Here is a 22,818-nt window from a genome sequence, read left to right on the forward strand (position 1 = left end):
GGGGCCAGTAAAGTAAACAAAGGTTTACAAAAGAAGTTTGCTTACACACAACATGCACTAACTGAGATGCAGAGCAGTAACAGTTGTGATGATGTCTCTTAAAGGTGACTCAAGCTGGAACAGCTGGGTGCAAACTTATCTCACAGGGCTATTAGCACACTGTGGCTCTTATCTTAACTCAGGCTGGAATGCTTGGCAGTTACACAGCCTGGTACAAGCTCTCTATGTTACACAGGGCCGGTGGCACGCTGTGTCATTAAAGGAACACTTGGATTAACAGCAAAATATGACAACTAGACTAGATTGCATTGAATACTTGGTACTCAAATGCTGAACCAAAACTTTCAAAGTCTACAGCGTAGGTTAACTTGAATTAGCAGCAAAAGCAAGTTATTACAATTAACACTATAAAGGCTTAAAGTGTTAATATAAAAAATCTCTCAAATAAACAATTCTAACCACAATGTACTTGTTTAAAAGTACAGCTGGACTTCTACTCCAGTGGAAGACTAGTGGTGTAGAATGTAAACACTTTTGGTTTGTTTAGAAGTGGAATATGAAATTTGTTTTTGACCAAAAATTATGCTGAAAATTAATATTGCACAATTATGAACAATTTGCCAACAATAATACTATGCCTCACACAGGGCACCAAAATGTAGGAATTTGGCTGTAACAGGTTTGGTTATTAGCAAATTAATTAATAAATAATAATAGAATTATTAATATTAATAAAGATTATCAATAAACATTAATAATAAATGGGGCACCACCCTGGAATCATGTATTTACGGGACATAATGTGCAACAGGCTAGTGGGATATTATGTGCAACATCATGTAAATAATCATTGAACATTTTTAATTTTGGCATTGTGTCTATCTTCCAATCTTCTTTGTCTTGTCTTATCTTGTGTAGCAACACTCTGGGCTGTGTTTTAATAAACAGTGTTACTCCTTTTCCAACACTGTTCTGCTGAACAGCTGCGTGTGGAGACAAACTGGCTGATGAATCAGTTCGGGGAAGAACATGACAAGCCAAATTACTCAAACCATTCCAAGCTTTACCCAAAGTGGCTTTCTAAAGAAGCACCAGTTCATTTTATGACAAAAATGGGAGGGGCAACAAATCCTAAAAGCCAGCACATTATGTTCTTGATTTATGAATCACAATCTGAGTCTTTCCCAGCAAATAATGATATGTATGCTCATGTGAAGTTGTGAGGCTGGACATTGTGACGTGGCTCCCTTCACATAAACACAGTACAGTAGTAGAAAGAGTCTTTCTGATTATGTTTGTTTGTCCACCACTTAGCTCCACATGTCTGTTCAATAAGCCGGCCAGCAGCAGACGGTCATAAATCACCAGAAGTATTTCAGTCAGCTGCTCCCCAGAGCATTGAGACGCTGCTCCATCCCAATAAGCCACAGGTGATTTACTGAGAGTTTCCCAGTCAGTGTCAGCCCTCATTAAATTATTCCCCAGTGAACAAAGTTTTTCAACTAAAGCATTTACTGCGTTTTGTTGAAGAGAAGGAAGCAAACTGAAGCATAAATGGATAACAGGCAGCTGGTGATGGTTTGCAGTTGGAGCCAGCTGGAGCCACTAGAGGGCGACTTCTTGTCAAAGGAGGGAGAAGTTCAGAAAGTGAGGAAGTTATGTATTTGTGTTTTCTTTTGTCTCTGTGAAAGCATCAAGCAGATGTTTGCATGTTTGGTCCACTCTGTAACTGTGTAATGCTCAGCAGGACACACAGGAGAAACTTAGTGAAGTTCAGTAATGTAGCTGTAGGCCACTGATGTCACAGCTGCATCAAATATGGAAAAATCTGAGGCCAAATAATGAAATGATATATTAGAATGGATTCATACATTTGCAAATACACTACACTGCCATATGGCTTACATGAGGTCCAAAAAATGCTATATGAGGTGTAAAAAAAAAGAAGACTATAAACTATAAATCAGTGGATCATATGGTGTGTGGTTTGTAAGTAGAAATACTGCATTCTAACTACAAATCTTGGCAGGTTTTGAGCACTTAGTGGCTCAAAGACACTAAATCATGTAGATGTCTGAGAAAAATCTTTTGTTGCCTGGTTTGTGATAAATATTTATTCACTGATTCTCTTTAAGTTAATTTTCCCTCGCACCTTGTGCTGTTCACGAAAAAAAAAAAAAAATCGCTATTCTAAAAACTGGCTCGCCAGTGTTTCTGTCTGTGGTGTCTGTGATGTAATCCTTGGCTCCGAGTCTCACTTAATAGGGTCCTCTGATGACCACAGAGGGCAGCCATGATGGTCTGTAGTTGTCACTCTGATATCTGAGGTTTACCTCATGTCTGTATCACATCCAGCAGTGTCAGTGAGTGAGAACAAGAGTGCAGAAATCATCTTCCACAACCAGCACCAGCCTTTGTGTGATTTAAAGTGTGTGAGTACCGTATATTTCCCCTCAAGAGTTCCCAGAATATCTTTTTAAAAGTGGTTAAATGTCAAAAGATTCTTTACATTCAGTGTCTGGCTGTTTTCATTAAATGTTAATAGCCAGGCAATCTTCATGTAAAGGAGGTATTTGATTTTCTTCAAAATACATTCAGTTTGATCTGACATAAGGCACTACAGTGTCGACCCCCACAAAGGCCTCACAAAGGATTCCCATTTAAATCAAAACAACTCCCTCCAGACTCCAGCTGGAACATTTGTGGAAATAAATACAGTTTTACATACACTATAAAACTATAATGTTTAAAGCCTTGTGATTGTTGCATCTTCATTTCAGTGCAAATGTCTTGGCTGCTGATGAGCCAACTCAGCATTTACTGTAAATCCATTCTGCTCGGACACACTTAATCCGCTTGACAATCTCCCAGGTGAAGCCTGATGACCCCCTGACTGTGCAGCTGCAACAAGAGGTCAAACTCAGCCGGCATGACGTGGACCTTTGCTTTAGCTTGTCTGTTATCGTAGTAGTGGTTAGTCAGAGCATGGAGTCCATGTGGGTGATTACTGAACGGCCAGAACCCGTAGAGATGCACATTGGCACAGTGTTCCAGTGCAAGGCTAACCATCATTATGCCGGTGCTGAGTCGTGCTCCTTTTAGGCCTTGGGAGCGCCAGAAGAGCGCCAGATTCTGGAGGTAGTCAGGGTTGAAGAAGACGGGCCGGGCGGGGCTTTCAAAGTCCTCAGTGGCGTAGACGGCCCGCATGCATATAGGATGGCTGTGGCTGTAGGAGAAGGCGGGAAGGAGCAGCAGGGAGTTGCCGTAGTTGCGCAGACTCTCCACAAAGGGACGGCGACGCCCCATCAGAGACCCAAACCTGAAAAATAAACAGCAGATGTGAAGCAACAAGACAACAGGAACATTTTAAAGTGCAGTGAGGTTCATCCTCTGACTCACTTCTCTATGAGGATACTTGGGTTTGCTGTCACAAGGTCAGTCTTGATGCCCACGTGTTTCTCGTAGCCATTTTCCAAGGGAGGTAGGTTGCACCTGAACAAGCAACAAAGATGATATAGAGATCGTTATAAAGAATTGCAAAAGAATGTGAATGTTAATGTTGATTAAGGTTGTCATCAGTCCAGTACACTGGACACCTTTCTCACCTGATAACAAACTGAGCTGAATCGATCATCTTTCCACAGCTGCTGTTGGTCAGGATTCCTCCGTTCCCAACAACAGCACACGTGTCCCATGTTTTATTTGGGAACGGATGCTCCTGGAATCAACACCAGAGGAAAATGTATTACAAAACAACATTTATATACAGATTATATTATACTGTCTGTGAAAGACAAAGAGACATATTAAGGGAGGGTGATCTCATTTGCAAATGAGCATGTGTGTGTTAAATGTGTGTTACTAGTTTCAATAGCTAATAATGTCAAAGATTAACGTTCCTTCCTTCTCTGGCTGTGTTGGTGGTAGACAGATGTGATTTACGTCTTGGTGAGGCCAAAGGTTTGTACTTCATGGGCTGTTCTTTTGTGGTTATTTCATATGGACACGCTGTACTTTATTTTTCTTAAGTAGCAGGTTATTAGCCTGCTCACCTGGTTCTACTTTCCCTCATCTGCCCTGCAGGACATAACCGGCCTATTTCCAATCATTGTGCCGTTGCTCTCCACCTATTGAGTCCTGTATCATGAATCCTGTTACTTGGAATCTGACTTGACTGTCTGCATGGCTGTAGACTCTTCGGGCCCTACTTTACACGTGGCTCAAAGCGGCACACAGTGCAACTGTCAATGCTAGTTTCAGACCGACGCAGTTGTCATTTAAATGCCTAGTGCCCACATTGTGAAAGTAGCAAATGTACTTCCTCTGAAACTTAGCACCTTTAACTAGTAAAAGAGGAGTTGGACATGTCCTAAATGCACTTGCACCATGCACTTTAGACCATGCGCTATATTTCATTTAAACAGGGCCTTTGATATCTTTTTATCACATGGCTGCTTCATTGAACTTTGGATTGTGTGTGTATAGTCTATATACACACTGTAGTCACTATTTGTATTATCTACTTCTTATCTTGTCTTATTGTACTATTTATCTTTACTACCTACTATTTCTTTGCTTTGAAAACATAGTCATCTTGTGTGACGTAGAGTTATGTACATAGCTGAGGTCATAGTGAAGATAAGAACTACATCCAAATAAACTGAAATCATCTGTGACTCAGTTACATTTATCTGTATCTACCTTCTACCACAATTGTCTTTACTAGTTAATTGAAATTCCCTAAATGTATTCATTATATTACTTCACATTCCTAACTAGTATTGCTTTTAGAGTCATACTTTGGATTCTTACAATTCTGTCCATGTCCTTAAAAAGTAGATAAAGGTGTATATTGATGTCACATTATATTGTATGACAAGAATATAACTTGCACCAAACAAGACACCAACCAAGCATCAGATGTTGTGGTAATATTCATGAATGAGAAACAACTTACCTTTACAAAGGTGCTGAAAATCTCCGGGTTCACCTGGAAGGTCTTCTTCTTTTCTCCGTCGTACACGAGCTTGGATCCCACTGGAGTGTTGGCCTGGGTAATTATGGCCTTGTCAGAACCATGGCACTTGCTGCTCAGCTGAGATCTGGGGAACCACAAGGACTTCGTTAAATCACATTCAAGACGGTCAGGAGTGTTGTTGAGCAGAAAGCTTCATAATTTGCAAAATACAGAAAGAGTTAATTGAATAGACAGTTTGTTCACGTTATAAATAAAAAGACACAGGTGAGTGAAAGCTGCCTGAGGTGAAGTCTCTCTGTTTTAGCGTAACTCACATGACTTTAAGACGTGTTATATTTAGACTATGTGTTTAACATTGGTCTGTAAGTTCTTCTGCTTTAATCAACACTTCTATTTCCACTTCTCCTTCCTTGTCTTTAGTTGTTCTTCGTTCTAACCATATAAAAAGCATCCTACATAGATTTTTTTTTCTTTGAAGCTCTTACAGTTCAAGGTCATGCATGAGATTAGACTTAATAGGATCTGCCCATCGATTTCCGCCATTTGTGACAAATGTAAATCAGACGAGTGAAAACATATAAAATAGACTGTCATTATTTGAAGGGGATTAGGTACTTCTCGTATGAGAGCAGTACTCCATGTATAGTTCATTTAAACTACCTTTTAAATCATACATACTGTACATCCCCGGATCAACAATGTACGGCCTGTACTATGGACACTGGAGATACGGCATATCTGTGCATGCATTGACAATTATTTGCAATTCTGGTAACCTTTTTTTGTTGTTTTTTTTGTTTGCAGAATACAAAATGAAATAAATTCAAAATAAATTACCTGTATTTTTGGTAATTGTCCTCCTGCTTCTTCCAGGTCTTAGAGTAACGCTCTTTTACTTTTTTGAAGACCTCCCTGTGACACACACACACACACACACACATCCAAATACACAGTCAGGTGTGTAATCCCTGTAGCACTGACATGACTTGATCTGTTAAAGACATAAACAAAAAAGGTGCCTTAAGGAGAAGAAGCAAAGTGACGGTGTTTGTTCTCACTTGCAGCCTTTACAGAGGTCAGCGGGCCAGGGGGGGCTTTTCTTGGGAGGAGGCGGTCTGTGAGGTTCCACATTACTGTGGAGCGAACACAAGAGAAACAGGACAGGTGAGTAACATGTTGATGTCAGAGATAAAACAGATACTATAAGAGGCTCTGAGCCCCATTTGTCTTTGCTTCATATCAGAATGAGAATTAGCTTTATTGGCCAATTATGTGTATACTGAATATATATTCAGTTTATATACTGTATATATCTATATCTAAATGTGCTGTATTGTTTGTTTCCATGCACGTTGTCATTACAAAAAGCAATCTAACCAGTGAATGCTGCCTACATAGTAGAGCTCACAGTTCCATGGGAAAACTTGATTGAAGAGGCCTACGAATGTAAGAAGTTGCGCTACGCAGAGCTAGCAGCAGAAGCAAAGCAGCGAGGCTGGAACACCAAAGTCCATCCAGTGGAGGTAGGATGCAGAGGATTCGTGGCTTCTTCTACCATTAGATTGCTGAAAGAGCTGGGATGCCACGGTCAGGCTCTGCGGCAGACCATCAGAGCAATCTCAGAAGCGGCTGAAAGAAGCAGTCAGTGGATTTGGCTCAAGCGGAATGATCCGGGCAGGGCTCCAAATACATCTGCATAACCCACTGGAGAACCCCCCACCTGTCAGCCTTTCAGCAGTCTGCCATTCCCAGCAGTAAGGGGAATTTCGGGACACTTGGGCACAGTATACAGGCTGAGGATTGATCACCCTGCAGCTCGCCGCCTTTGTGGAGGGTGTATAGTGTTAAAAGGCCGAAACATCTGATGATACAAGGGTACACTACTGATGATTCAATTGTCCTGAAATGTCACAACCCAGGCAACCCTTCCACAAACTCTGAGAACCCCCACCTGTCAATTGTCAACCACTCTAAACAACAAGCTGACTTTCGTGGAAGTGCTCACCACCAATTGGCACAAGGGACTGATTTTAACACTACGTCCTGTGTTTTTTGATTCTTTGTTGGAGTCTTGTAATGTGCAATCCTGCCCGATTCCCAGCCTTCACTCTTACGATGTGTGCACCTGTAGGACTTTATGAGGGGTGTGGAGGCATCAGGAGAGAAACGGGAGTCCAAATCAGCAACTACACTTTAGAAACAAGCCCAAAAAAATGCACCCCGCAACTACCCATATTTGTAAGCGACTTTTCCGGAAAACAAGCCCACAATCACTTATTATAAGCGGACTTTGCAACTTTGGCCTTGTGGTTAAACATTAACCCGCTCAACCCACTGAGCTTCAGCCACCTCATCGAAAATGAACCCTCCCAATCCTTAGCATTTAGGAGCAGTGGGCTGCTGTGAAGCACCCGGGGAGCAACTTGGGGTTCAGGGTCTCTCGCTCATGGACACTTCGAGCCCGGAATCAAACCGCCAACCTTGGTTAAAGGACGATCTTTTTACTCACTGAGCTACAGCCGCCCTAAATGTCCAGCTTAAAATCCTTTCATTCCATTTATTTACATGGTAGGGTAGGGGTGGCTCATGCTGAGCTGAAACAACCTCTCATCAGTCACTTTCAATGACTGTGTGAGGGTTTCTGCAATTTCTGTTTGAAAAACAACAACTGCTGCTTTTGATTTTCCTCACACAGAAACTTACAATGGTAATAACACCACATCACCACTGAAAAACAAGTTAACCTGTCAGTTATTTTGTATTGAAGACGTGCCATTTTTCCAATTCATTTTCTAAATGTCTCTGCCAGTAACTTCCCTCTTAGATTGCTTAGTTCATGATGTTAAAATGCATTCACTTGGGGGCAGTAAAACACCAAAGTCATTCCACACTAACTTCACCTTTAACAGCTTTGTGTCTTTTGACAAAGAGGATGACATCAGCGGAAAAACAAAATACTTCAATTTCTGCCCTATATTATCAACTGCTCCACTCTTGTCTTGTGGTCACCCAGCATGCCTCTTTATCGTTTGCCCCCACTAACACACATCCAGCATCCAAAATACAAAAAAACATTGTGATTGGATTGAAGATAGTGTTATTCTATAGGGAGTTGGGACACACTTACTTGTCGTTGATCATGATGAGAGTGGTCAGCAGACTCCCCACAGAGCAGAAAGTGATCACCAAAGAGAAGAGTGACTTCTTCTTCAAGAGCTGTCCCCTCATACCTCTCCACTCCTGCTAACTTCAACCTCTCACACTGTGTTAATCTTTGGCCTCTCTGCTTCCTCCTCAGTTAGTCGCCTGCCCCCTTGTTTAGGCAAGTCATCAGTCTTCTCTGCACTTTCTCTCTCCTCTCTTCCTGTTTGTGTCCAGGCCAGATGAAACTGATCATCTTTTGTTGCTCCACCACATCCTACTTTAATCCTTGTCATGTCTCTTTTGGTCCAACCATCTTCTCCCCTCTGCCTCTCCCTCTTTTTCCCATGTGTTTACACAAACAAACTCATAACCCCACTTTCTAACACAGCCCCGAAGCTATAGAGCTCCACCCAATCACAGTGACTCCTAAGATTGTGCAACTCATAAAATCAGGCTTATAAAGTCAGAGGGTTGTTAAGGAAAGCTGAAGCTACAGACATTCATGTAATAGTTCATTTACTGATGAGCAGTTCCAGTGAGCAGTTACCCGCCTTGTTGAATGTGTGACATATTGGCAATAGTGTCAACTTTCATATGCTAAACTTGAGTTCTACATGACAGCACCATCTGGGTTTTGCATATTTCCTGTCATCTATGCATGCATGATTGTAAATGTTTGATGTCAAAATCAATATTTCAGTCTGTGCACACATCTTCTAGATCTGAAAGAATCTCTTCCTGGAGTGGAAACAAAACACAAATCACTCTGGATGAAAATAATTGTTATTTCTGTGGCTTATGCTTAAATCTTTGGACATTATATGTGAGAGTTCTGTGCATTTTCAACAGTGTTTTCTTCTCATCTGTCCATCTGATGAAATGCATCTGGTTCCAGGAGCTTTTGTGGGCCCTTAAATCGTCATCACCTTCTTCCTCACTTGCTATGGCTGTAACTGGTAAATGGCTTCAAAGGGAGGTGTGATGGAAGACATGGAAACACAGGTAGTGAGTACTGTAGCTTTCTCTCTCTCTCTGCCTCTTGAAAGGTGCTCAGCACTCCAAATCTGTCTCATCTGCCTTGTAGTTGACTGCCCCCTGGTGGTATCTTGCAGCTCCAATTGTGGAATAATGCTTACGAGAGACCAACCCTTTTGTAAAAGTCACTTGTTTTGACCTCTGACCTCAAGATATGTGAATGTAAATGGGTTCTCTGGGTACCTACGAAGTCTCCCCTTTACAGACATGCCCACTTTACGATAATCACATGCAGTTTGTGGCAAGTCATTGTCAAGTCAGCACACTGACACACTGACAGCTGTTGTTGCCTGTTGGGCTTGAGTTCACCATGTTATGATTTGAGCATATTTGTTATGCTACATGCAGTACCTTTGAGGGTTTCTGGACAATATTTGTCATTGTTTTGTGTTGTTTGATTGATTTCCAATCATAAATATATACATACATTTGCATAAAGCAGCATATGTGTCCAATCCCATGTTAATAAGAGTATTAGATACTTGACAAATCTCCCTTTAAGGTACATTTTGAACTAATGTGACTTAATGATGCAAAGAAAAAATATGGCAGACTTTTCTCTGTTTGTTACAGTATTATTACGACAGGCAGTCGCCACCAACAGAATCAACAGAAGCTCATGAGGAAGGCTGCCTCTGTCTCGGGGGTGGAGCTTGACTCTCTGGTGTTGGTGTCAGAGAGGAGGATGCTGCACAAACTGTAGAGCATCATGCACATTTGACTCTCACCCTTTCCACAATGTGCTGGAGCACCGTCAGCAACAGTCTGTTACCACCACGATGCAACATAGGAAATCCTTTCTTCCTGTGGAAATCAGACTTTACAACTCATCTACATCATGTAGAGAGACGGACTGCAGAGGCATTAGATGCTGAGGTGGCTCCAGACTCCATTTCAGCTCTGGATTACTGTCTCTCCGTGGATTACATCATTACAACTGTAGGGATTTGGCTGTAACAGGTTTGGTTATTAGCAAATTAATTAATAAATAATAATAGAATTATTAATATTAATAAAGATTATCAATAAACATTAATAATAAACGGGGCACCACCCTGGAATCAGGGACCAATAACCAAAACGTTAATATTGTCCCATTATATATGCTAAACTATCAATTTGGAACGTTGATTAATAATTAAATTAATAACTATAACCAGAATAGATAGTAAAGGTTGAAGGATATCGGAGTTCTTGACATAGCAGAGGTTGGCATTATTCACTCTTGTACAACATTAACCAGACCAGCGTGTATATTCCACAAACATTTATTTTACAAGATAATAAAGGTTTAAAACACATTATTTATCTAACTAAATAACTAAACTAAACAAACCAAACAAAGTGTGTAAGCATGTGTGTGTCTGTGTGTGTGTGTGTGTGTGTGTGTGAGAGAGAGAGAGAGAGAGAGAGAGAGAGGGGGAGAGAGACAAGATAGCTTCTTGTCTCAAGATGTCTGCCTACAGACAACAGGGCGAGCACTGTAAAACTACAAAGATGGCGGAATCAAAGATGGCCACCAACATGTCACCACATGCCTCTTTGTTCTTCGGAGCACATGTGCTCAGCAAGGAAAGAGAGGGGGGGGGGGGGGGGGGGGTGATGTGGGGGTTAAGATTATCTGAAGCTGTATGTTTATGTTTAACTAATTCACAGTTTCTGTATGTGATCTTTATGTGTGTCAGATAATGCAGTGGGTTAGAAAATCTGGTTAGTTTGCATGCAAGACCTTGTTTACGTGAAGCATAAACTAAACACATCAGATGTGGCGAAGCCACCTACCCAAATATCAAATACAACTAATAATATCACGACAGTGAAACTCAATGAATAATAGTAAACATATCAATACAAGTACATTATAGAAATCAAAGTTGAACAGTCTTGCTCAGCCATGTGCAATTGCTAATGCTAAGGTAAGCCCAGTACGTTACCGATCCATGGAATAAAAGGGGTTTGTAATTCCATGTGTTGAAGTTGTGGTTCCAAGTCAAAGATTTCGTCTTTGCTGTGCTCCAATCAAGTTGTGCAGATTGGTTAGCTTGGTGCTAACTTCCTTGCGGTTGTTGCTTGAAGTTAGTAGGTAAGAAGGCAGGCTCTCGCGTCTTCTGCCTGAGGAGATCCTTGTGTTCCAATGGCTGTTTCCTAACAGGCCATTGATCAGAGCAGAGCTGCTTTGCAGCTGGAGAGCAGCAGCTCACCTCAAGCAGGTCAGCTTGGGTGAGAAGGTGAAGAAAGAAAAGAGGAGGAACAAAGACATTCCTCTGGTTTTGTCCTGGGTGAATTTCACAAGTAGGGGTGAATGCTACAGTAGCCAATGGCAGCTGAGCCCTCAGCCAATGGCTACTGAGTCTTTAGCCAATGGCTAGCTGAGCTGAGCTGAGTCCATGGTTCAAGGATCATGTTACTGAGTTCATGTGGTCACCTGCCATTTGCTGGGTCCCTACATCCCCCCTTTTGGTCTTAAGATGTGTATCATCCTTCAAGAGCAAAACAGAAGGTTGAACAGTTCACAGGTCCTTGGAAACAACCTGGGGGTTGTACAGTCCAGTCCCTGGGGACAACTCAAAAGTTGTTAAATCCATGATTGAAAAAGTTCATTCAACAGTTCATTCAATTTTGTAACGTCTGGGCAGTTCATTAACCAATTGGGCATTGGTTAAAACTATCTATCTTGGCTAAGCAAGAACAGTCCCTAAGTTACAAATAAAACCAGATAAACAAAAACAATAGCATTATATAAAATACATAACTATGTTTCTCTGTTAGTTATAAGGTTAGTGAAAAGAACAGGAATGTTAGAGGTGTTAAGTTGTTAAGGTGAGATGCGGAGAGTGTCACCTAAAACAATGCGGACAGGTGTATGACTGGTTCTGTAGTCATAATGTGGTGTCCTAAGCTAGTGTGTGCACTAGTGATCTCTAAACAAGATACTACCAAGGAGTTGGTCCAAGTGTACTTGTAAAGTTGGACAGTGGTGTCTGAGTTGAGTAACTGCAAAAGAGGAAAGGAAAATTAAGGCACCGTTATCTAGCGTCAGTCTCACTGTTAGCTAAGTGTTAGCTAGTACCGTGGGAAGATAACTCTGGATCTCTCGTGCTTAACTCGTGGCTCAGGGCTGTAACGCTCCAGGTAGCCAGAGGCAGAGAGGCACTCAGAGTAGCTATCACTGTCTGCTAGATTATGTCCATGTTTTGAACCTTGTTCAGAGTCTGAACTGTGGTCAGAGATGCTGCGGTCATAGTCAGACCGGTCCCAGAATTTCAGAGTATGGCTTCTAACACTTCTGTCGTGTGAATGCCTATCTCTATGCAAATGGGGTACATGGCGTTTACGCTCAGTGTCCTTATGCAGCCTTTTGTGACCCCCCTTCGACCTGTTGTGAAGGTGGTCTTTTGAGGTGGCAGATCTGCTTGACACGTCAGGGTTTGAGCTGGTGGGCTCAGTTGGTTTGCAACCCTTTTTGGAGATGACCAGAGATTCCCAAGCTATCTGTGTCATCTTCCTTATCTCACACAGTGAGGGGTTACCCTCATGCGTCCTGACTACGACGTGCGTGCGTACACAGGGGTGCAAGTTCTGCAAAAACAAGGACTTGAAGAAGGCGTTTTCTTCTAAGCCTGGCACATTCTTACCTTGGAAGTATGCATGCCTTAAATGTTTGTAGTAATCTCTAGGATTCTCACTACGTGAATGTTTAATTTGAAGGGCTGCAAACATGGCTGAGTTCTCGTCAGCAGTAAAAGAGAATTCTTCTATCAATGCATGACGAAGCTCACTATAGTCATTTCTGACCATGGGAGGTTGTGACTGTATAAACTTGTGCACAGCTTTAGAGCTGGTTTTCCACACAAGTTTAACTTTCTCCCTTTGGGTGGCGTGTGTTAAGTCAATTAGATTGTGATCTAATTCCCTAAAATAGTCATCAATGTGATGATCACAGTTGTCTGGATCAAAACATTCAATGTCTTTAGCTATGAAATCAAGCACTTCATGGCGGGGACCCTGGGTGGTCCTTTCTGCTGAAGACAAGACTAAATTAGCATTACAATGCACTGGTGCATCACATGCTAATGTCCTCTCTGGCTGAGAAGCAGAGGCTGGACAGCTGTCATCACCCTTGTGACAGAGTGGAAAGGAGGCTGAACAGGCTGAACTTTTGGAGGGAGGAGCACAGAGGAAAGTGTCATGTCTCAGTGGCTGAGAAGAACATGTGGCAGGATATCTTCTTGAAGATAAACTACATGTGTCTTCACTGTCAGTTTCAGAACAATAAGTAGTCAGGTAGCTGTTCACTCTTTCTCTCAGCCGAGGTTGAGGAGCTGACTTCATTCCCAAGGACTTTGAGTCGGTTGGAAATCTTTCACTTCTGAGTGGAGAGGGAGTTAACCTCTCATCAAGTGAGGAGAGTGAATCTGAGTAGCCAGAATCACAGTGACTGACAGACTGTGGTGGGGAAAAACATTCTAATCTAAGCCCTAACAATTTCTCTTTGTATTGAAACAGATCTAACTCTGCTGAATGCAGGTCTTCTAAGTAACACATGGCTTTCTTATTAGCTGTCTGAACTTCATGGAGGAGATCAGCACTTTGCGTTCTTAGGCTATCTACCTCTTTTCCTAGGGCTGCTTTACTCTGAATGGCAAGACTGGTTCGCCTGCGGAAAATCAGAAGTAAGCATTTCAACAATGAATCGTTGGATGCGGTCTGCGCATCACACCTGTCTGTGAGGAGCATTTCTATTTCTTTCCTGCACTCACTGAAACTCAACCTGCTGATGAGTTCAGGGCAGCCAGGGTTTAGGCTCTGTGCTAGGGAAGAAATAAAAAGCTCTACACAGGGGTTATCCATTGTTATACCTGGAATGGAGGGTGAAACTAAACTGGATGTCTAGTACAAAACAAAACAATGTTGTTGGCTATGGTGTTGCGTTGGCAGACACTTGTAGTGTAGTTTGGGGAGGTACACTAGCCTAACAACAATGCACTGGCCTACACTATGGGGGGTAGCTCCCTGTGGAGGAGGGGCAGCTACAGCACCAACTAGTGACTAGTGGGCATCAAACAAAAGGGGCCAGTAAAGTAAACAAAGGTTTACAAAAGAAGTTTGCTTACACACAACATGCACTAACTGAGATGCAGAGCAGTAACAGTTGTGATGATGTCTCTTAAAGGTGACTCAAGCTGGAACAGCTGGGTGCAAACTTATCTCACAGGGCTATTAGCACACTGTGGCTCTTATCTTAACTCAGGCTGGAATGCTTGGCAGTTACACAGCCTGGTACAAGCTCTCTATGTTACACAGGGCCGGTGGCACGCTGTGTCATTAAAGGAACACTTGGATTAACAGCAAAATATGACAACTAGACTAGATTGCATTGAATACTTGGTACTCAAATGCTGAACCAAAACTTTCAAAGTCTACAGCGTAGGTTAACTTGAATTAGCAGCAAAAGCAAGTTATTACAATTAACACTATAAAGGCTTAAAGTGTTAATATAAAAAATCTCTCAAATAAACAATTCTAACCACAATGTACTTGTTTAAAAGTACAGCTGGACTTCTACTCCAGTGGAAGACTAGTGGTGTAGAATGTAAACACTTTTGGTTTGTTTAGAAGTGGAATATGAAATTTGTTTTTGACCAAAAATTATGCTGAAAATTAATATTGCACAATTATGAACAATTTGCCAACAATAATACTATGCCTCACACAGGGCACCAAAATGTAGGAATTTGGCTGTAACAGGTTTGGTTATTAGCAAATTAATTAATAAATAATAATAGAATTATTAATATTAATAAAGATTATCAATAAACATTAATAATAAATGGGGCACCACCCTGGAATCATGTATTTACGGGACATAATGTGCAACAGGCTAGTGGGATATTATGTGCAACATCATGTAAATAATCATTGAACATTTTTAATTTTGGCATTGTGTCTATCTTCCAATCTTCTTTGTCTTGTCTTATCTTGTGTAGCAACACTCTGGGCTGTGTTTTAATAAACAGTGTTACTCCTTTTCCAACACTGTTCTGCTGAACAGCTGCGTGTGGAGACAAACTGGCTGATGAATCAGTTCGGGGAAGAACATGACAAGCCAAATTACTCAAACCATTCCAAGCTTTACCCAAAGTGGCTTTCTAAAGAAGCACCAGTTCATTTTATGACAAAAATGGGAGGGGCAACAAATCCTAAAAGCCAGCACATTATGTTCTTGATTTATGAATCACAATCTGAGTCTTTCCCAGCAAATAATGATATGTATGCTCATGTGAAGTTGTGAGGCTGGACATTGTGACGTGGCTCCCTTCACATAAACACAGTACAGTAGTAGAAAGAGTCTTTCTGATTATGTTTGTTTGTCCACCACTTAGCTCCACATGTCTGTTCAATAAGCCGGCCAGCAGCAGACGGTCATAAATCACCAGAAGTATTTCAGTCAGCTGCTCCCCAGAGCATTGAGACGCTGCTCCATCCCAATAAGCCACAGGTGATTTACTGAGAGTTTCCCAGTCAGTGTCAGCCCTCATTAAATTATTCCCCAGTGAACAAAGTTTTTCAACTAAAGCATTTACTGCGTTTTGTTGAAGAGAAGGAAGCAAACTGAAGCATAAATGGATAACAGGCAGCTGGTGATGGTTTGCAGTTGGAGCCAGCTGGAGCCACTAGAGGGCGACTTCTTGTCAAAGGAGGGAGAAGTTCAGAAAGTGAGGAAGTTATGTATTTGTGTTTTCTTTTGTCTCTGTGAAAGCATCAAGCAGATGTTTGCATGTTTGGTCCACTCTGTAACTGTGTAATGCTCAGCAGGACACACAGGAGAAACTTAGTGAAGTTCAGTAATGTAGCTGTAGGCCACTGATGTCACAGCTGCATCAAATATGGAAAAATCTGAGGCCAAATAATGAAATGATATATTAGAATGGATTCATACATTTGCAAATACACTACACTGCCATATGGCTTACATGAGGTCCAAAAAATGCTATATGAGGTGTAAAAAAAAAGAAGACTATAAACTATAAATCAGTGGATCATATGGTGTGTGGTTTGTAAGTAGAAATACTGCATTCTAACTACAAATCTTGGCAGGTTTTGAGCACTTAGTGGCTCAAAGACACTAAATCATGTAGATGTCTGAGAAAAATCTTTTGTTGCCTGGTTTGTGATAAATATTTATTCACTGATTCTCTTTAAGTTAATTTTCCCTCGCACCTTGTGCTGTTCACGAAAAAAAAAAAAAAATCGCTATTCTAAAAACTGGCTCGCCAGTGTTTCTGTCTGTGGTGTCTGTGATGTAATCCTTGGCTCCGAGTCTCACTTAATAGGGTCCTCTGATGACCACAGAGGGCAGCCATGATGGTCTGTAGTTGTCACTCTGATATCTGAGGTTTACCTCATGTCTGTATCACATCCAGCAGTGTCAGTGAGTGAGAACAAGAGTGCAGAAATCATCTTCCACAACCAGCACCAGCCTTTGTGTGATTTAAAGTGTGTGAGTACCGTATATTTCCCCTCAAGAGTTCCCAGAATATCTTTTTAAAAGTGGTTAAATGTCAAAAGATTCTTTACATTCAGTGTCTGGCTGTTTTCATTAAATGTTAATAGCCAGGCAATCTTCATGTAAAGGAGGTATTTGATTTTCTTCAAAATACATTCAGTTTGATCTGACATAAGGCACTACAGTGTCGACCCCCACAAAGGCCTCACAAAGGATTCCCATTTAAATCAAAACAACTCCCTCCAGACTCCAGCTGGAACATTTGTGGAAATAAATACAGTTTTACATACACTATAAAACTATAATGTTTAAAGCCTTGTGATTGTTGCATCTTCATTTCAGTGCAAATGTCTTGGCTGCTGATGAGCCAACTCAGCATTTACTGTAAATCCATTCTGCTCGGACACACTTAATCCGCTTGACAATCTCCCAGGTGAAGCCTGATGACCCCCTGACTGTGCAGCTGCAACAAGAGGTCAAACTCAGCCGGCATGACGTGGACCTTTGCTTTAGCTTGTCTGTTATCGTAGTAGTGGTTAGTCAGAGCATGGAGTCCATGTGGGTGATTACTGAACGGCCAGAACCCGTAGAGATGCACATTGGCACAGTGTTCCAGTGCAAGGCTAACCATCATTATGCCGGTGCTGAGTCGTGCTCCTTTTAGGCCTTGGGAGCGCCAGAAGAGCGCCAGATTCTGGAGGTAGTCAGGGTTGAAGAAGACGGGCCGGGCGGGGCTTTCAAAGTCCTCAGTGGCGTAGACGGCCCGCATGCATATAGGATGGCTGTGGCTGTAGGAGAAGGCGGGAAGGAGCAGCAGGGAGTTGCCGTAGTTGCGCAGACTCTCCACAAAGGGACGGCGACGCCCCATCAGAGACCCAAACCTGAAAAATAAACAGCAGATGTGAAGCAACAAGACAACAGGAACATTTTAAAGTGCAGTGAGGTTCATCCTCTGACTCACTTCTCTATGAGGATACTTGGGTTTGCTGTCACAAGGTCAGTCTTGATGCCCACGTGTTTCTCGTAGCCATTTTCCAAGGGAGGTAGGTTGCACCTGAACAAGCAACAAAGATGATATAGAGATCGTTATAAAGAATTGCAAAAGAATGTGAATGTTAATGTTGATTAAGGTTGTCATCAGTCCAGTACACTGGACACCTTTCTCACCTGATAACAAACTGAGCTGAATCGATCATCTTTCCACAGCTGCTGTTGGTCAGGATTCCTCCGTTCCCAACAACAGCACACGTGTCCCATGTTTTATTTGGGAACGGATGCTCCTGGAATCAACACCAGAGGAAAATGTATTACAAAACAACATTTATATACAGATTATATTATACTGTCTGTGAAAGACAAAGAGACATATTAAGGGAGGGTGATCTCATTTGCAAATGAGCATGTGTGTGTTAAATGTGTGTTACTAGTTTCAATAGCTAATAATGTCAAAGATTAACGTTCCTTCCTTCTCTGGCTGTGTTGGTGGTAGACAGATGTGATTTACGTCTTGGTGAGGCCAAAGGTTTGTACTTCATGGGCTGTTCTTTTGTGGTTATTTCATATGGACACGCTGTACTTTATTTTTCTTAAGTAGCAGGTTATTAGCCTGCTCACCTGGTTCTACTTTCCCTCATCTGCCCTGCAGGACATAACCGGCCTATTTCCAATCATTGTGCCGTTGCTCTCCACCTATTGAGTCCTGTATCATGAATCCTGTTACTTGGAATCTGACTTGACTGTCTGCATGGCTGTAGACTCTTCGGGCCCTACTTTACACGTGGCTCAAAGCGGCACACAGTGCAACTGTCAATGCTAGTTTCAGACCGACGCAGTTGTCATTTAAATGCCTAGCGCCCACATTGTGAAAGTAGCAAATGTACTTCCTCTGAAACTTAGCACCTTTAACTAGTAAAAGAGGAGTTGGACATGTCCTAAATGCACTTGCACCATGCACTTTAGACCATGCGCTATATTTCATTTAAACAGGGCCTTTGATATCTTTTTATCACATGGCTGCTTCATTGAACTTTGGATTGTGTGTGTATAGTCTATATACACACTGTAGTCATTATTTGTATTATCTACTTCTTATCTTGTCTTATTGTACTATTTATCTTTACTACCTACTATTTCTTTGCTTTGAAAACATAGTCATCTTGTGTGACGTAGAGTTATGTACATAGCTGAGGTCATAGTGAAGATAAGAACTACATCCAAATAAACTGAAATCATCTGTGACTCAGTTACATTTATCTGTATCTACCTTCTACCACAATTGTCTTTACTAGTTAATTGAAATTCCCTAAATGTATTCATTATATTACTTCACATTCCTAACTAGTATTGCTTTTAGAGTCATACTTTGGATTCTTACAATTCTGTCCATGTCCTTAAAAAGTAGATAAAGGTGTATATTGATGTCACATTATATTGTATGACAAGAATATAACTTGCACCAAACAAGACACCAACCAAGCATCAGATGTTGTGGTAATATTCATGAATGAGAAACAACTTACCTTTACAAAGGTGTTGAAAATCTCCGGGTTCACCTGGAGGGTCCTGTTCTTTTCTCCGTCGTACACGAGCTTGGATCCCACTGGAGTGTTGGCCTGGGTAATGATGGCCTTGTCAGAACCATGGCACTTGCTGCTCAGCTGAGATCTGGGGAACCACAAGGACTTCGTTAAATCACATTCAAGACGGTCAGGAGTGTTGTTGAACAGAAAGCTTCATAATTTGCAAAATACAGAAAGAGTTAATTGAATAGACAGTTTGTTCACGTTATAAATAAAAAGACACAGGTGAGTGAAAGCTGCCTGAGGTGAAGTCTCTCTGTTTTAGCGTAACTCACATGACTTTAAGACGTGTTATATTTAGACTATGTGTTTAACATTGGTCTGTAAGTTCTTCTGCTTTAATCAACACTTCTATTTCCACTTCTCCTTCCTTGTCTTTAGTTGTTCTTCTTTCTAACCATATAAAAAGCATCCTACATAGATTTTTTCTTTTCTTTGAAGCTCTTACAGTTCAAGGTCATGCATGAGATTAGACTTAATAGGATCTGCCCATCGATTTCCGCCATTTGTGACAAATGTAAATCAGACGAGTGAAAACATATAAAATAGACTGTCATTATTTGAAGGGGATTAGGTACTTCTCGTATGAGAGCAGTACTCCATGTATAGTTCATTTAAACTACCTTTTAAATCATACATACTGTACATCCCCGGATCAACAATGTACGGCCTGTACTATGGACACTGGAGATACGGCATATCTGTGCATGCATTGACAATTATTTGCAATTCTGGTAACCTTTTTTTGTTGTTTTTTTTGTTTGCAGAATACAAAATGAAATAAATTCAAAATAAATTACCTGTATTTTTGGTAATTGTCCTCCTGCTTCTTCCAGGTCTTAGAGTAACGCTCTTTTACTTTTTTGAAGACCTCCCTGTGACACACACACACACACACACACACACACACACACACACACACACACACACACACACACACACACATCCAAATACACAGTCAGGTGTGTAATCCCTGTAGCACTGACATGACTTGATCTGTTAAAGACATAAACAAAAAAGGTGCCTTAAGGAGAAGAAGCAAAGTGACGGTGTTTGTTCTCACTTGCAGCCTTTACAGAGGTCAGCGGGCCAGAGGGGGCTTTTCTTGGGAGGAGGCGGTCTGTGAGGTTCCACATTACTGTGGAGCGAACACAAGAGAAACAGGACAGGTGAGTAACATGTTGATGTCAGAGATAAAACAGATACTATAAGAGGCTCTGAGCCCCATTTGTCTTTGCTTCATATCAGAATGAGAATTAGCTTTATTGGCCAATTATGTGTATACTGAATATATATTCAGTTTATATACTGTATATATCTATATCTAAATGTGCTGTATTGTTTGTTTCCATGCACGTTGTCATTACAAAAAGCAATCTAACCAGTGAATGCTGCCTACATAGTAGAGCTCACAGTTCCATGGGAAAACTTGATTGAAGAGGCCTACGAATGTAAGAAGTTGCGCTACGCAGAGCTAGCAGCAGAAGCAAAGCAGCGAGGCTGGAACACCAAAGTCCATCCAGTGGAGGTAGGATGCAGAGGATTCGTGGCTTCTTCTACCATTAGATTGCTGAAAGAGCTGGGATGCCACGGTCAGGCTCTGCGGCAGACCATCAGAGCAATCTCAGAAGCGGCTGAAAGAAGCAGTCAGTGGATTTGTCTCAAGCGGAATGATCCGGGCAGGGCTCCAAATACATCTGCATAACCCACTGGAGAACCCCCCACCTGTCAGCCTTTCAGCTGTCTGCCATTCCCAGCAGTAAGGGGAATTTCGGGACACTTGGGCACAGTATACAGGCTGAGGATTGATCACCCTGCAGCTCGCCGCCTTTGTGGAGGGTGTATAGTGTTAAAAGGCCGAAACATCTGATGATACAAGGGTACACTACTGATGATTCAATTGTCCAGAAATGTCACAACCCAGGCAACCCTTCCACAAACTCTGAGAACCCCCACCTGTCAATTGTCAACCACTCTAAACAACAAGCTGACTTTCGTGGAAGTGCTCACCACCAATCGGCACAAGGGACTGATTTTAACACTACGTCCTGTGTTTTTTGATTCTTTGTTGGAGTCTTGTAATGTGCAATCCTGCCCGATTCCCAGCCTTCACTCTTACGATGTGTGCACCTGTAGGACTTTATGAGGGGTGTGGAGGCATCAGGAGAGAAACGGGAGCCCAAATCAGCAACTACACTTTAGAAACAAGCCCAAAAAAATGCACCCCGCAACTACCCATATTTGTAAGCGACTTTTCCGGAAAACAAGCCCACAATCACTTATTATAAGCGGACTTTGCAACTTTGGCCTTGTGGTTAAACATTAACCCGCTCAACCCACTGAGCTTCAGCCACCTCATCGAAAATGTACCCTCCCAATCCTTAGCATTTAGGAGCAGTGGGCTGCTGTGAAGCACCCGGGGAGCAACTTGGGGTTCAGGGTCTCTCGCTCATAGACACTTCGAGCCCGGAATCAAACCGCCAACCTTGGTTAAAGGACGATCTTTTTACTCACTGAGCTACAGCCGCCCTAAATGTCCAGCTTAAAATCCTTTCATTCCATTTATTTACATGGTAGGGTAGGGGTGGCTCATGCTGAGCTGAAACAACCTCTCATGAGTCACTTTCAATGACTGTGTGAGGGTTTCTGCAATTTCTGTTTGAAAAACAACAACTGCTGCTTTTGATTTTCCTCACACAGAAACTTACAATGGTAATAACACCACATCACCACTGAAAAACAAGTTAACCTGTCAGTTATTTTGTATTGAAGACGTGCCATTTTTCCAATTCATTTTCTAAATGTCTCTGCCAGTAACTTCCTTCTTAGATTGCTTAGTTCATGATGTTAAAATGCATTCACTTGGGGGCAGTAAAACACCAAAGTCATTCCACACTAACTTCACCTTTAACAGCTTTGTGTCTTTTGACAAAGAGGATGACATCAGCGGAAAAACAAAATACTTCAATTTCTGCCCTATATTATCAACTGCTCCACTCTTGTCTTGTGGTCACCCAGCATGCCTCTTTATCGTTTGCCCCCACTAACACACATCCAGCACCCAAAATACAAAAAAACATTGTGATTGGATTGAAGATAGTGTTATTCTATAGGGAGTTGGGACACACTTACTTGTCGTTGATCATGATGAGAGTGGTCAGCAGACTCCCCACAGAGCAGAAAGTGATCACCAAAGAGAAGAGTGACTTCTTCTTCAAGAGCTGTCCCCTCATACCTCTCCACTCCTGCTAACTTCAACCTCTCACACTGTGTTAATCTTTGGCCTCTCTGCTTCCTCCTCAGTTAGTCGTCTGCCTCTTGTTTTGCCTCTCTCCCTGTTTGTGTCCAGGCCAGATGAAACTGATCATCTTTTGTTGCTCCACCACATCCTACTTTAATCCTTGTCATGTCTCTTTTGGTCCACCCATCTTCTCCCCTCTGCCTCTCCCTCTATTTCCCATGTGTTTACACAAACAAACTCATAATCCCGCTTTCTAACACAGCCCCGAAGCTATAGAGCTCCACCCAATCACAGTGACTCCTAAGATTGTGCAACTCATAAAATCAGGCTTATA

The 22,818-nt window shown here is 41.8% G+C and overlaps 2 protein-coding genes across 8 annotated transcripts; both read right to left on the reverse strand.

Moving 5' to 3' along the window:
- Positions 1-787: 787 nt before the first annotated feature.
- Positions 788-8,406, reverse strand: LOC141780859 (alpha-2,8-sialyltransferase 8E-like). 4 transcript variants are annotated; one of them, XM_074656290.1, is made up of 8 exons: positions 8,106-8,406; positions 6,387-6,552; positions 6,037-6,111; positions 5,816-5,890; positions 4,958-5,102; positions 3,606-3,718; positions 3,400-3,492; positions 788-3,319 (listed from the first exon to the last, which is right to left on the reverse strand). In XM_074656290.1, the coding sequence occupies exons 2-8, from the start codon at positions 6,392-6,394 to the stop codon at positions 2,848-2,850; spliced, it is 981 nt and encodes a 326-aa protein (XP_074512391.1). In that variant the 5' UTR covers positions 6,395-6,552; positions 8,106-8,406; the 3' UTR covers positions 788-2,847. The 4 variants fall into 4 exon arrangements, with proteins under 4 accessions (XP_074512391.1, XP_074512390.1, XP_074512389.1 ...); XM_074656289.1 differs by having other exon boundaries at positions 6,387-6,573; XM_074656288.1 differs by having other exon boundaries at positions 6,387-6,607.
- A 2,006-nt stretch (positions 8,407-10,412) lies between these two features.
- On the reverse strand, positions 10,413-22,643 carry LOC141780860 (alpha-2,8-sialyltransferase 8E-like). Of its 4 annotated transcripts, none has more exons than XM_074656292.1 (8): positions 22,376-22,514; positions 20,657-20,877; positions 20,307-20,381; positions 20,044-20,118; positions 19,184-19,328; positions 17,832-17,944; positions 17,626-17,718; positions 10,413-17,545 (listed from the first exon to the last, which is right to left on the reverse strand). In XM_074656292.1, exons 2-8 carry the CDS (start codon positions 20,662-20,664, stop codon positions 17,074-17,076), a joined length of 981 nt encoding a protein of 326 aa, XP_074512393.1. In that variant the 5' UTR covers positions 20,665-20,877; positions 22,376-22,514; the 3' UTR covers positions 10,413-17,073. The 4 variants fall into 4 exon arrangements, with proteins under 4 accessions (XP_074512393.1, XP_074512395.1, XP_074512394.1 ...); XM_074656294.1 differs by having other exon boundaries at positions 20,657-20,822; positions 22,376-22,513; XM_074656293.1 differs by having other exon boundaries at positions 20,657-20,843; positions 22,376-22,503.
- Positions 22,644-22,818: the final 175 nt, after the last annotated feature.

The sequence above is a fragment of the Sebastes fasciatus genome, chromosome 13, assembly GCF_043250625.1.
Source record: "Sebastes fasciatus isolate fSebFas1 chromosome 13, fSebFas1.pri, whole genome shotgun sequence".
NCBI lineage: Eukaryota > Metazoa > Chordata > Actinopteri > Perciformes > Sebastidae > Sebastes > Sebastes fasciatus.